Source organism: Acanthochromis polyacanthus, chromosome 15 (genome assembly GCF_021347895.1).
Source record: "Acanthochromis polyacanthus isolate Apoly-LR-REF ecotype Palm Island chromosome 15, KAUST_Apoly_ChrSc, whole genome shotgun sequence".
Taxonomy (NCBI): domain Eukaryota; kingdom Metazoa; phylum Chordata; class Actinopteri; family Pomacentridae; genus Acanthochromis; species Acanthochromis polyacanthus.
Genome location: NC_067127.1, coordinates 9,543,297 through 9,558,302, shown reverse-complemented (window position 1 = coordinate 9,558,302; position 15,006 = coordinate 9,543,297). Strand labels below are relative to the sequence as shown.

The following is a 15,006-nucleotide window of genomic DNA, read 5'->3' as shown; positions in this document are numbered from 1 at the left end:
GGGGAATACACAGCATTGAATGCCTTCAAAGAAAGATATTAGAACTAGGATGTATTCTATTTTTCTGAAGACGCACAGTAGTGTAACCGGTGACTCTCTCCTCTACACAGGTTCTTACAAGTTGAACAGTTATTTCAGACTATAATGGTTTGTAAAATTGCTGTGATTTTGTACTCAGATGTACTCAGAAAGAAAAAGGCTAAGAAGTACATACTTATCAATACTTTAGAAATGGCCTTCTGGCAACACGATCACAACTCCAGAGAAGCCAAATGTTACATCCTGTAGCTACAATTGCTCTATTTTCCCACAGAATTGTTAACTGTCAACACATAATGAAGTAGCACTGACTTTCTACAGAGCTGCTTCTTACTCCTTAGATATATTGTGTTTCAGAAATGCAGGGATGAATTCATAATTCTGCTCACCATTGAAGAAAATCAAGCTCATTAAATGGAAAGTCACTAGATGTGGTTGACTGTGATCGTGTAATATGTCATTGTTGCTTCATATACCTTTTTACTAGTCCTAATTAGTATTGCGGCCCTTTTATGTGAACGGCTGATGAAACGACAGCACGGAGTGATAAAGGCTTCAGCAAAAACCTTGGCTTGTCTCCGCCAGGTAGCAGCTTGAGCCTTTGGTGTAAAGTGTGTGATTTAACTACAGAACTTTAGTGTAAATGAAATGTGAATAAATGGAAAGAGGAACAAAAAGGAGAGGTGTAATGAGGTAGAGACCTTGTCTTTATGTTATTGTGTTTTTATTGGCTGGAATGTTGGCATTTTTGTTTCATGTTCTCTATGAGTGAAGGTAACTAAACATCATAATTATTAACAGTTCAAGTGGAGGACAGCAGAACAGTACTGAGCGTGGAAAATGACTGAGAGGAATGTGGTCGGGCAGGTGTTGTTAGAAGGGTATTTACGCAGGGTAAAGGCAGAGTGAAAGGACTGTGGCAGTGCAGTTGTGGGTGTGTGACGGTGTTGGCAGGGGTGTTAACACGGGGACTGTGAGGTGAAAGCAAGTTCATGTACAGCATACTAGGCTTGCTAAATATGCACAATGGCCCAGAGCGGACCCTCGCTCTGTTATGGATGACTTGTGGCCTTGGCAGCTTGTTAGATTCAGTAGCTCGTAGCCACACTGATGTGATAAGTCACCACGGCTCTCTTTTGTCCTGTGCCTCGCTGTCCCTCTATCTCTTCCTCTCCCTCAAAGCGACTCCATCACTTGTGCTCGGAGCTTTAGGTCTAAATGGTGGGTTGCCAGTTGAAGAGACAGTCCCTCGGTGTGGAGGTGGTGATTTAGTGGGGAGATAAGCTCCCTGTAATGGCAGGGTGGAATAATTCCTCTTTAACTAGGAGGCTTGGCTCTCTCCACCCTTCACAAGAAAATGTTTCTGCTCCTCTCCTTTGTTCTTCGTTCCTTTTCTCTGTTTTTTTTTTCTCCCCTTCACTCCTCTCCTTTTTTTGGATTGTCTTTGTAAACAGTCACCTGTCAGATCCGATATTAGTCATTCAGAAAATGCATTATTAGCTCGAGCAATTCAGACTCGGGACATCATACTGTACATTTTATAAATGGCACTACTCACTGTAGTGCGCTTTTATGTGAACAAGGTTTAGATTTCAAAGTCACAACAGTTAATTTTCCTCTCTTTTCAACCACAGTTTTATTTTTATTTAATTCAGACAGCATTTTGACAGACGTTTGTCAAAAGCCACCTTGTAAATCTTCACAATTCAATGCCAGTTTCATTGTCACGGACTTTCAAAAAAAATCTACCTCTTGAAACCCCAAACCTAGTAACAGTGCTTTCTAAAACTGGTGTATCTGGGTCTACAAGGCTAAAAATAACGCCTTAAATTATTTAATAAAGTGCTGAACACGGTAACCTTTCTTTTGTTAAGTTGATGTTTGTCAAGAGAAGTTTTTACTATCAAGAGGCAGCGTGTTTGAATAAGCCACAAAACACAAGTTGATTAAAAAAAGACAAGTTGATTGGCATGGGGGGAAAAGAAGCAACATAAAATTGGCACATCATTGGCACCAGACAAAAAAATATCCCAACTCTTGTCTTCATGAAGAGGATGAGACGGCTGATAAGTCCTCAGGGATATGAGAGGACATGGCAGAGAATAAAGTGTTGATGAGCAGAGGAAGCAGAGAACAGTGAAGATATCTCTGCCTCTTACTTCCTACGTAGATGTTATCTCTAACCCCGATCGCTCTGTCTCTGTCAGCCTCTCGCGATCCTTTTTAGCTTTTTCCTCTCGGTGGCAGAAAACCTCGGAGGTCCTTTGTGATAGATTTCAGTTTACATTTTACACTGCAGGTAGATATGATGTGGTAAAACCGCCGTGAAATCCACCCAGGCAAATAATCAATGCAAGTTTATTGCATTATTCTGCCACCTGGAGGCTTTAGCAATAACTTCAGGCTGAATAGATCGGACACACAATTCACTGCTGTGCTTTGGAGACACCTTGACGATTTGTAAGTGTGTTATATCTGAAGTCGAAAGGAGAAAATTCAGTTGATTCCTCTGATCATTTACACCTAGAATTATACCACGATATATCACTGCACACCCATCATCGTGCAAGTATGTGCGCCGAGCAGAGACTAACACATATGTGTGTGTCACTGTGTTTTCCTTGCAGCCCTGCTGTCGTCGTGGTGCGAGGAGCTGGGTCGTCTCCTCCTGCTGCGTCACCAGAAGAACAGGCAGAACGAGCCGCAGGGAAAAGTCCCCATGCAGCCCAGCATGAACAGCATGAAGCCCGGCCTCACACACAGGTCAGCGGGGAGTCTCTGAGACATATCCTGTCAGATGACTGTGGCTATCTTACAGTAAACCCACATTCACAGTTCGGCTCAAGGTTGTTTGTTCAGAGTTTTCCCTTCCAAAAAACACAACAAAAGAGGAGAATCAAGGTCAGTGGAAGCCAGTGATGTGTGTCTGTAAATTAGCAGAGATGAGTCATTTCCATTTGCAAGGTAGCAAGCTTAATCATTAAAGTTAACTAGGGTTCACTTTAGCAGACAGGGTTGGTTGTCTTTAGGGTATTATCATGATTTCAGTGCTTATAAGACAGACATGCTGAGACACAGCGGATTTCCATTGTTTGGAAAAGAGCCAGAATTACTGTAAGTGAAGCTGAACTGATTTGGGGTGGGAGGACAAACCAACAGGGAAGAGAGATGTGAAGTCATGTTTTTGGAGAACATTGTGTGCTCATGCCTCTCTCACTTTCTCTCTAAAAGAGAGCCCAGAGTTAGCCAACAGTCCTGTTTGCCTCTGCTGAGAATCTTGGGATAATGTTGTGCCTTTATGAGGAAATATTGAACATGTCGTTCATTCCAAGAGCTAACCTCCGAGTGAAAACAAGCTCCACTCCAAAAACAGCAGTTCCTTCCCACTCCACTGGCCACTTGCCTCTCCCCATGAGGATTTAAGTTGTTTATTATATGAAGCCGACTCTCATATTTTACCCCAATATTTGTTATGAATCTGAATATTCAACATTCCAGCCGCATTACACCTCTTTATATCCAAAGACTTTTCGACAACTTGAGGAATTAATTTAATCATGTTTAGTTTTTGCTGGTGCGTGGAGACATGGAACTCTTTATCGGCTCTTTCAGAACTTTTTTACTTACTTTACTGTGCAGCCATTAGCAGATATCTTGGCTCAAAATATGTTTTTAAATTGAATGCCAGACATTGGAAATTGCCTAACATTTTGGCAAGAAGAATCCCCAGATCATTCACAACTTCAAGTGACATCAGGCACATGTTTGTGTTTTGGTCTACTTTCCAGTGATGGATCATTTCCCTATGACTCTGTCCCCTGGCAACAAAACACCAACCAGCCCCCTGGGTCATTATCTGTGGTCACAACGGTGTGGGGTGTGACCAACACGTCACAGAGTCAGGTATGTCCAAGCAAGAAAACAACCCACTCTATAATTATATAAGTTTAGTAACCAGTGCTTGACTCACTCTGGTGTATTTTACAAACCTGGAGGATATTTCACTTTCCTGTGTGATGCTGTGTTAAATATAGGTGCTGGGTAACCCAATGGCGAACAGCAATAACCCCATGAATCCTGGGGGGAACCCTATGGGATCGGGTATGTCTGCCAGCGCAGCAGGGCTCAATTCACCACAGTTCAATGCTCAACAGCAACAGTTCCCAAACAAAGGAGGTTCAAACCAATCGTACATGCAACAGGGTATGTACGGCAGGCCTGGCTACCCTGGAGGTCCCGGGGGATACAGCGGGAGGTAAGAACCTGGATGTGACACTTTTTTTTCAAATTCAAGCCATTACATTTTAACATGATGATTAAAATGTACCTTCTGTTTGTTCATAGTTACTCTGGAGGCCCGAACGCCCCGCCAGGAGGTATGGGAATGACCTCCCACACACGTCCTCCTGGTGATTTCACTCAGCCAGCTGCTGCTGCTGCAGCTGCGGCTGTTGCTGCCGCTGCTGCTACGGCGACAGCCACGGCAACGGCTACTGTGGCAGCTCTGCAGGAGACCCAGAATAAAGACATGAACCAGTACGGACAGGTACAGAGCACACCTGCTACCAGATGTTTTCAGCTGTAATCACTTGGCGAAATAGCAAAACAAACACATAGGAACATGTCATCCCACTACCAGCTGGAGACCCAGTGTAATCATGTTTAACACTGAACTGTCTGTTTTGCCTTCAGATGTGTCCATCGTTCCAAATGGGCCCTGCTCCAGCCTACAATAGCCAGTTCATGAACCAGCCAGGCCCACGAGGGCCCCCTGGAGGGATGAATCCAGCCAGCATGGGATCAGCCATGAACAACCCTAATATGAGTGGGCCTCCAATGGGCATGAACCAGGCTCGAACCCCAGGCATGACGCCTTTTGGAGCTCACAGCCAAAGGATGCCTCAGCAAGGGTATCCCGGAGGACCTCGGCAGGGCATGCCCATGCAGGGGATGAAGAGGCCGTATCCCGGGGAGGTGAGTGGGAAGGTTAGATAATTAAAACAATCTGGGGATGATGTTTCTTGTAGCATGTTAAACACGTGTTTCATGGCTTTTTCTTTAAATTTCCTCTTCAAGGGAGGTTATGCCGGTCAGCAGTATGGGCCAAACAGTCAGTTCCAACCGCAGCAGGGACAGTACCCAACTTCAAATGCCTCCAGGCCACTGCCATCTCCTAACTACCCCAGCCAGAGGATGCCAGGGCAGCAGGGCCAAGGGCAGTACACACCTGGCATGCCCATGGGCCAGTACTACAAGGTCCGTATTCTGCACCATTTATCCATATTCAGGTCAGAGGAGGAACTAGAGCCCATTATGCACTGGGCAAAAGGCAGGGACACAAGTCACATCTACAGCACATTCTGGAGCAAAGTATGCTGTACACCTGGAATAATAAGGAGCTCTATCAGATTCTTATTGCTTTTATTTTGCCTACAGCAAGAGCCTTTTAATGGTCAGAGCACCAATTTCTCTGGTGGTGGATACTCCTACAGCCAAGGCAATGGAGTAAGTTTACAACTTACATTTCATGCCAAGACCTTTGCACCTAATTTGATCCAGTCATTATGTAAAATATCTTAACCGTATGTTTTCATTATTGCGCTTCCCTGCTTTTGCAGCCCCCCAGGCCTGGTAACTACCCCCACTCACCGGTTCCTGGAAACCCCACACCCCCTATGACCCCAGGAAGTAGTATTCCTCCGTATCTGTCGCCAAACCAGGATGTGAAGCCCCCGTTTCCTCCCGACATGAAACCAAATATGACAGCACTTCCGCTTCCTCCAAGTGAGTACTCCGGCAAATGGCACATTTGCCTGCTTTTATCCATATGCTCTTTTATTTTATCTTGAGGCTTTCTCAGTGTTAAGCCCCTCACAGACATGCACTTCTTTATGTTCATCTGACAGCAACTGAATGTGCTGGCTTCATGTGTGAATGAGCACATTCACATTTTCCTGAGAAGTTGCAACGCAAATCTTCCTAGTAAAATTTCCGTATCACTAAACACGACACAAGTCTGAACTGCAGCTAATTGCATTAACAGAAAGGCATGAACAAGCAGGTTTGTTTCAGTTGTGTGAGGTGGATTTTTCTACATTTTAGCACCAGTATTTCTCTGCATGCCAAAATCACAAAACATGCGCTTCATTCACTTTGTTCTACAAATTTATCAAATCTGTTCAACTACAAGCTAAAATATCCATAATAATGAAGCTTTACTACAGTAAAAACAGATACTAATAGCTTAGATTAACAATACTCACCAATACTGACTATAATCTGGGTTTTTTTCCCCGCTCTGTTTTAAAAGAAGATGAAGTTAAGTTTGTTGCTTTCAGCTGCTTGTAAGAGTTTTTCCTCAGAGTTTATTAAGTAACTCCAGCATCAGACAGCAGCTGAATTCATGAGTATCTCCAGAGAGAGTTGCACACATTTACACACCAATAATTTCATGGAATACTTATAACTATAAATTATCCCCAACATGGAGAAAGGATCAAACAGGATCCAACAGCAAGTCACACTTTGTTTTTTACTGTTGTCTGGTTAGCTTTTTAAACAGTGCGATAAGCTCCTGTTAGTTTAGATTTAGTCATTTGTTTGTGAATACATTATTATGCAGCATACCTCACTTGCTGTAATGTCTTAATCTCATGTTAATGATGAATATATGTCTGAATAAATCCTTGAGGAATATGAATGGAAAAGTGGCCTCTGTCTGAATGCCAGAATGCCATCACTTTAACAGAATAATGACACCAGTAACATTACATATCTAATGTCAAATGTAAAATTTGTCTTCTTGTTTACCTTCTGTTCTAGCTAACCCCAATGAGGAACTGCGGTTGACATTCCCAGTCAGGGACGGAGTGGTGCTGGAACCGTTCCGCTTGGAACACAACCTGGCTGTCAGCAACCACGTCTTCCACCTCCGACCCTCCGTCCACCAGACCCTCATGTGGAGGTAGGACCACACATTTAGCATGCTGTGTGTCATAAAATTTCTTTAATAAAGCAACTCACTCTAAACTAGTGCAGTTTACAGCATGCAAGTTGTCTGAAATCATACAGTATATATGTGTGGTTAATTTATGAAACAGAATCTTCTTTTATTGTAACCCTGGGTAACAGAGCAACAGCTGATGGAGTGTCTGAGTCTGAAGAAAATAAATCATGGGGGTCAGTATATACTTGCGGGACTTTTTGTAACATAGTTGACAGGTATCATAGTTGACATTTTTGCTGTTTTCAGGCCTAAAATCAACATGGCTGCATTTTACAGAAAGATTCTTCTAAATATTATATCTACAACTGAGTAAAACTGAAATTAAAAATTATTTATAAAGATTTTGTAGCAAAACTGTTGGCATGTGACAAATCCACACTTGACTCACACACTACTTTATATTAAATAACTAAGAAAGCCTTGGAGTCTTTTCTTCAGGAGGAAATGACATCATGCGGAGCAGGTCATGTGATCTGGAATTAGCACACTTCCTTGAGTGATATTTTTGTAATGGGTAATTTAGTTGAAAGTGATTTCTCAGACACAGATACAATTTGTAATTTTCCATATACGATTTAAAATATTGCCAAAAAAAGAAATATCTGTTGAAGCAATTTTTGAGTAAGCTCATTTTATTATTGTTGAGGGAGTTATAAATTGGTTGTCATTAAATTTGTGTGGTTATTTAGTTGACTTTTTAGTGATATCCAGTCATTTTTTTATTAATAAGTGATTGTTTCCATAATAAATAATTATGGGATTTGTAAAGGCATGATCATAATGAACATTAAAACATGATTTTTTAAAATTTTAATAAAAATGTATGCAAGATATGTCCCATGGACTTCAAAAGTCCCTCAATTATATATTGACTCATGGGGAGATCTGTATTGTTATGATATGGTGTAATTAAGTTTTATCTGCTGCTATTTTAATTATTCATCTAAGGCCATAAATATGTTGAAAATCTAAACATGTGAGTCTTAACTCCTTTAAACTACTCTGGCTGAAAGTAAGGGATATGTGTTTTCTGTCCGATTTCCTGTTAAAAATGTAAATTAAATCACACATCAGGTTTCACAGCCCCATCAGCACTTTTATTTGATAGTATACTCAGAGATAGAGATTTTTTAGGACAGCACACTCTCAAAGACACACTCTCTTCACTTGTTTGTGGTTTTCCTGAATCTATCAGCCAACTCTTTCCCCCCTGTTCCCCTCATAGGTCAGATCTTGAGCTGCAGTTTAAGTGCTACCACCACGAAGACAGGCAAATGAACACCAACTGGCCGGCCTCCGTCCAGGTCAGTGTCAACGCCACGCCCCTCACCATCGAGAGGGGAGACAACAAAACCTCCCACAAACCCCTGCATCTGAAGCATGTATGCCAACCTGGGAGGAACACCATCCAAATTACGGTCACCGCCTGCTGTTGTGTGAGTGCACGCCGTCATACTACCGCTTGCAGCACTGAAATGCAAATTCAGTTCATTCAACAAAAAGATCAGCTGGAATGATTTACACACAGATGATTAAGTTAGTATACTTGTTGTGTGGCGTAGACATGAGGTTCAGCTGTCTGTGCTAAATCTGTTTGTTTTCCTGTTCTTTTGTTTGCAGTCCCACCTGTTCGTGCTTCAGCTGGTCCACAGGCCATCTGTGCGATCCGTCCTCCAGGGGCTCCTGAAGAAGAGACTCCTTCCTGCAGAACACTGCATCACCAAGAGTACGACTAATTTTCTCTCTTATTCCAGTTATTATGCACAAGTGCATCTTAATTACACGAGCCCACACCTGTTTGTCTTCACTTTAAAGCAGTTCTTTAAGTGCACCTGTGACCGTTTGTAAAGCAGTAGGCTCCCTCTGAAACACTTTCTCTCTTCAGTTAAGAGGAACTTCAGTAGCGTTGCGGCCTCGGCGGGCAACACCACTCTGAACGGGGAAGACGGCGTGGAGCAGACAGCCATCAAAGTGTCGCTGAAATGTCCCATTACCTTCCGACGCATCCAGCTACCCGCACGAGGGCACGACTGCAAACACGTCCAGGTTCGTTCAGGCTGTAAACGTTTATTGTTCATGTAAATTTGTGTCCCGTACCACGGTGAATAGGAGAATATTATTCTAATGAGCATTTCCAATGTTGTTCCCCTCAGTGCTTTGATCTGGAGTCCTACTTGCAGCTCAATTGTGAGAGGGGGACATGGAGGTGTCCTGTGTGCAAGTAAGTGATATTTCTGGGATGTGATCAATCAATCAATCAAAGTTTATTTCTATAGCACTTTTCATACAAAAGTAGCACAAAGTGCTTAACAAGTTAAAAACAAACAATAAAAAACAATAAAAAGTGATGATAGAAATACCTCTACTAGATGATATCTAATGTTTTTTCTCCCCTTTTCAGTAAAACAGCATTATTAGAAGGTCTGGAGGTGGACCAGTACATGTGGGGAATCCTCAATGCCATCCAAAAGTAAGTTACTGTTCTTCCTCTTGCTAAATGCAACCATAAATTTGAGTTCATTATTTCAAAATTAAACCATCACCATCTGCATTCTCCTCCAACAGCTCAGAGTTTGAGGAGGTTACTATAGATCCCACGTGTAGCTGGCGACCGGTCCCCATTAAGTCTGAGCTACACATCAAGGAGGACCCTGATGGACCGCTGGCCAAGCGTTTTAAGACCATGAGCCCGAGTCAGATGACCATGCCCAATGTGATGGAGATGATCGCCCAGTTAGGGCCCGGTCCTGGCCCAGGACCTGGACCTGGACCTGGCCCCGGCCCCGGACCAGGTCCCAGCCCCTACCCTCCACACCCAGGTCAACACACTAGTGGCAACGGAGGAGACTACCCCGGAGCAGGTAAAGAAAAGCAGCCAGGGTCATACTGTGTAGACCAATAACAGGAGAGTCAGCTCATTTGTTGGAAAAATGAGCTGTTGTGCATTTTGCAGCAGGAACTATTGATGTGTCTCTAGTGCTTTAAACAAAGAACAGCCCCAAGGAGAGTTTTATGCTGAAACTGTTTTAAAATGTTACTGCTCTGATAAATGTTTCACAGCAGTAAAAGAAAAAAAAAACTGTGTGTGGTTATGTAACCACTTTGAAAAGGTAACTTTTTGCAACTGCAGGGATTCATCAAACAAGCAAGCAAGGCCAAACTACACTTAGTCTTTGACAAAAGAAGTGCTTCTTTCTTGGTCCTTCTAGGCAACAGTTACCACAGCCAAGGGAACTTTGACTTTCCTCACGGGAACCCCTCTGGTGGTGGAGTCGGTGGAGGAGGTCCCCCTATGAATGACTTCATCCATGGCCCTCAGCTTTCTCACCCCCCAGATGGACCTGGTGGTCTCCTCTCCCAGGACAAGCCTCTCAATCACGGCATGACTGATGCAGTAAGTAGATTCAGAGTTCCTTGCTCTCCCTTTGTAGTAGTAATGCAAGTTTGTTGAAATCAAGTTGGCTTAAACTAAGGTTATGCTTGATCTGACATTTAGATGTCTTTTTTTAATCTATTACTAAGTTGGTCCTGTTGCATAATTGGGTACTTAGCTCACAGAAGAAAATCACTAGACAATCTGTGCCTTACTGAAAACACAGATTTGTTGTCAGAACAAGGTGCAGCCTGTGCCTCTGGCTAGCATGTGTGCTCAGTCATGCTCACATGCTCATGTCACCGTATAATGTTGCAGCTGCACATGTCTGCTGATCACAGCTTCCATTTAAAAGGCCTGTTTCATATTATTCACGCTGGAACTCATTTCGCCCCTCCTCCCTCCTCTCCCTCCTTTTAACACTCTCTCCTTCCCTCTCTGTGTCTCTCTCACTATACCTTCCTCCTTATTTCTCACTCTCCCTGTTTGTCTTTCGCTTTCTGTTTGCCTCTCGCACCTGCAGATGTCCCATTCCGATCAGTCCCATAACTCCATGCAGCAGAGCTTGCATGCGTCTCCCCACCCCGGCAGCCAAACAGGGCCGCCCTTACATCACAGTGGCCAGTCAGGGCAACCCTTGCATCACAGCGGCCAATCGTCGCAGCCGCCTCGCCAGTCCCAGCCGCAGCCTCAGCATCCTGGGCAGAACAATCACCCCCACAGCGATCTGAACTTTAACCCCTCCTCAGATGGGCAGATGGGTCAGGGAGCCCAGGATATGCCCGAACCCTCCCTGGATGTAAGTGTGTCTGCTTTGGGTGCCATGAGCTACTTGTTAACAGCTAACATTGTCGGCTGCAGCTGCTCTCATCTCTTTGCTGTGTGCTCTGTTGACTCTCAAATTGCTTCTGAGCAGTGGTAGCAGTGTTTATGTGTACAGTGATTCTAAGTCATCTAACATGAGAGCAAAAATGCCAATCACATTTTTTTCCTGCTTTTTATCCGTAGCTGCTTCCAGAGCTGGCCAATCCAGAAGAGTTGCTCTCTTACCTGGACCCTCCTGACCTTCCCGCCAACAGCAACGACGACCTTCTCTCTCTTTTCGAGAACAACTAGCCCCTCACCCTCTCTCTGCATCTACGGGAGTCGTGGTGTGTTTAACTGTCCGTCCACAGACACTTTACCAACCTCCCATCAACACTTAAAGCAGCTTTCTATGCTCACGCACATATGAACAGTTTCTCAACAGACAGTGCGTGGCATGAGAGCTCAGCTGAAAAGAGGTACCTGCTTGTGAACTCCAAGGGAGAATGCAGGAAGGCCACTGACCCATGCACTCTCTTTTATTTTTGAATTCTCATGTAAAGATTCCGCACACCAGTTCCACCGCCTCAGACTCAAAAACGCAACATTTACAGCCATGTTGGTGGCCTCTAAAGTGAGATACATACATATATATATATATATATATATATATATATACACACACACACACACACACACACACTCATATGATATTTGTGACTTTTCAACTGAAAACTGTGCAGCTATAATCATTATATGTAAACAACACAGAGGAGACAGGAGCCTCGTGGGCTCTAGGAAGTGTTGTAGCTTTTCTTTTTGTCTTTTTGTAAAATTTATTTTCGTTTTTGAAAAAAGACAAGAGTCAGAGGGAAAACCATTGTCTTGTAGGAGTGTTTTTTATCCTATTTGAATTGTGTTCTTCCAAAACTTTGGCGTATGCCGTGACCTTTGACCCCCCAAGACTTCCCAGTGTGTGTGTGTGACAGTTGAATAACTGGAACTCATCGGAATCAGAGCACTGAGAGGACACATTAAGATGTCCTTGAGTGTCAACAAAGGAAACAAGCGCACATTGTGCAATGGTAGTGTGTGTGTGTGTGTGTGTGTGTGTGTGTGTGTGTGTGTGTGTATATACATGTGTGTGTCTGTTTACATGCCCTCTTTTGTTTGCCTGCGAGCGTATGTGAAAGACAGCGGGGAGAGAAAGTTTGAGACAGAGGAGGGAAGAAAAACAGCGAACGGGAGGGAGAGAAAACAATCGACTCAAAGAGCTGTCTCAGTTCCTGTTCTCCGCCCAGTCTGCCGTTGTTCTTGCATATTTATTGTAATGTTCTCCTCATCAAATTCAGCACCATTTGTGATCACAAGTGCATGTGTGCCAACGGCTCCTGTTGTCTTTGTCCAGCCTAAATGTGCTTGATCAAATCATCTTCTCACTTGTCTTTATATTTATTATTTTATTTCAAACTCATCCGTGTTTTCATTGTTGTCTTTCTGTTTGTGTTAATCTTTGTCCCGCCGTGAATTTAATCAGATACACCACAGTTGTCCTATGCTTTTTGTAAGGGGTTGGATGTGGATGTTATGTTGGTGTAAGAGCAGGATTTCAACATCTGCAGAGGTTTTTACATCACTGTATTTTATAAAAAGAAAAAAACATCTGTGTGACTGTACTGATCTTTCCTTTTGTCGTTTTGTTGCTGTCGTACTGCATCCTTTTGGGGAAAAAAACATCCTGCATGATCCAACAGTGTTTCCAGAGCTGTTGTATATACCCTTTGTGAATATGTTGTGACTGTACAGTACTGTACCTAACTATTACTGGCAACTACATGGTACTGTGTGTCTGTCAAGGACTACACACACTCACACACTTACAAACACACACACACAGAGTCCCTAATAACCAGTCCACTATTGTAAGGAAGTGATCCAAATGCACTCTCACTGGTCTTGTATTGAGTACCTGTGTATTGTGTACAGTTTTCCCATTACCCTGTGACAATGCATCAGCGAAAAAGGAGTTTTTGAATTACTCTGCAGGCAAGCTGTAAGTGTGTTCTTTTCATTTCTTCTTTGTATACATATTGAGTAATTGGTCAGCTTTAAACAAGCTGTTTTTTTCTATCTAAAAGATTGATCATGCAGCTTCGAGGTCCAAATTTCTCCAAAACGTGTTTGTTTAATATTATTGGAACAAGTGACCTCATCCTCTTTATTTAAAGTGAGAATGTGCAAAATGTCCTCTGGATTGTTTCAAGGCCTGAAAATGAGCTTTTGATAACCATACGTGTGTATTTTCATCACATTTTTTATTGTTTTAAGTTATTATTTTTGTCCAGTGTTTCGATGGCTGGTATAATTTGGTTTACACAGTGATATGCAGTACAGACAATGAATTGAAAATATATACATGTTGTTGGATAAAAAGTCCCCCCTTTTTCAGTTTTGTATTCCATTTGAAGAACCAAATTTGACTTTACTGGTTTTCACAACTGTCAAATCACCTGCATATAACACAGCTGAAGAATCCAGTGTTGTTTGTGTTTGTTTCTATGTTTGTTGAAGACAATGCACTGCCGCGTTGGGATGTTTTATTTCCCTACACAGTGTGTAATTATAACTGTAACCTTTCACAAAATCACGTCTCGTAATTTTCACAATTTGTACTGTCTGATTGCAGACGTTGGAAATTCAGTTGAGGATTTGAAAAGAGAACGCGGTTAATATTGTAAAATGAAATTTGGGGAAGACCCCCCCGCCTATTTGCATTACATGGGGAGGTTGTGGCAGAGGATTCAGGGTGGGGTCGGGGATGTAAGGGATATTTGTATATAATGTAAATGACAAATAGAGACACGTTAACAGAAATGTATTCATTTTCTCCAGTGGGAGTGTGCATAGTGTATTTAGAATTTGTAAAGCTTGCATCCTCCTGTCAGACATTGAATTGGGAAAATGAGTCTGTGTTTGATTGCGTCTGTGCAGACCTCTCTAACCATGCCTGTTCATTTATGTAAGATACTTTATGTGCCCCTCCACGCGGGGTTCAAGAAAAAGAAAAGACATTTTTTCCTTTGTGTAATATTAAACTTCTGTGTATTTCGCTATTACCTGTGTACTTTATAAAGGTGCTACGAAATTATTCAAACCTTTTGAGGTGGAATTTGGACTCGGAGACACCGAGCTTTGAGCGGCTCTTAAGAGGTTGTTTCCCAAAAAAAAAATTTACAGTTTGTAAAAAGAAATTTTGTCAAATTTATAATTTTTATGCAATTTGGCAAAACATGCTATAAAGGTACAATCTGAAGTGATTGGCACAAGTGGCAGTTGTCTATTTGGTTTTGTACATTCTATGTACAATCATTTCATATTCGAAACTGGTCAGAAGAACATTGTGATTTTTAGTCTTGCAAATCTGTATGTAGTTAGATGACGTGACATCCTAATATTTATCTAATAAATATGTATTCAGATGAAACACAAGTAACGGCCTCTGTGTGTTTTGACATACAAAGTGCAACAACATATTGTCCAATCTCTTTCTCAGTAGCTCAGAATAACCACCTGAACATTAATAACCGGTTCTAATTGTGTTTTCAAGAGAGCATTAGCATATTTAGCATTTTAACCCATAAGAACCCAGACCCATTTTTCCTTAAAGGACCTAATGAGTTAAGGTCAGACATAAAGCTTTAATAGGAAGAGACTGGGGCACTCAAAGTGCTTGTTACACTGGTGTCACCGTGAGTTCTTATGGGTTAAAATAATGTTCCTATCA

General features: G+C 42.4%; 1 protein-coding gene across 5 annotated transcripts in view; it reads left to right on the top strand.

The window, feature by feature from the left end:
• Nucleotides 1-14,711, top strand: part of zmiz1a (zinc finger, MIZ-type containing 1a) — a 105,862-nt gene extending 91,151 nt beyond the window's left edge. For 4 of the 5 annotated variants that reach the window (XM_022212595.2, XM_022212604.2, XM_022212620.2 and 1 more), the window contains 18 exons: nucleotides 2,667-2,802; nucleotides 3,828-3,942; nucleotides 4,074-4,294; nucleotides 4,384-4,585; nucleotides 4,732-5,013; nucleotides 5,116-5,295; nucleotides 5,476-5,544; nucleotides 5,658-5,823; nucleotides 6,862-7,003; nucleotides 8,271-8,481; nucleotides 8,666-8,771; nucleotides 8,931-9,091; nucleotides 9,199-9,266; nucleotides 9,447-9,515; nucleotides 9,611-9,906; nucleotides 10,255-10,439; nucleotides 10,942-11,217; nucleotides 11,427-14,711. In XM_022212595.2, coding sequence (XP_022068287.1) covers nucleotides 2,667-2,802; nucleotides 3,828-3,942; nucleotides 4,074-4,294; nucleotides 4,384-4,585; nucleotides 4,732-5,013; nucleotides 5,116-5,295; nucleotides 5,476-5,544; nucleotides 5,658-5,823; nucleotides 6,862-7,003; nucleotides 8,271-8,481; nucleotides 8,666-8,771; nucleotides 8,931-9,091; nucleotides 9,199-9,266; nucleotides 9,447-9,515; nucleotides 9,611-9,906; nucleotides 10,255-10,439; nucleotides 10,942-11,217; nucleotides 11,427-11,534 — 2,993 coding nt within the window. In that variant the 3' untranslated portion in view covers nucleotides 11,535-14,711. The remainder of the gene's footprint in view (nucleotides 1-2,666; nucleotides 2,803-3,827; nucleotides 3,943-4,073; nucleotides 4,295-4,383; nucleotides 4,586-4,731; nucleotides 5,014-5,115; nucleotides 5,296-5,475; nucleotides 5,545-5,657; nucleotides 5,824-6,861; nucleotides 7,004-8,270; nucleotides 8,482-8,665; nucleotides 8,772-8,930; nucleotides 9,092-9,198; nucleotides 9,267-9,446; nucleotides 9,516-9,610; nucleotides 9,907-10,254; nucleotides 10,440-10,941; nucleotides 11,218-11,426) is intronic. The other variant, XM_022212611.2, reaches the window with a different exon arrangement.
• The last annotated feature ends 295 nt before the right edge of the window (nucleotides 14,712-15,006 follow it).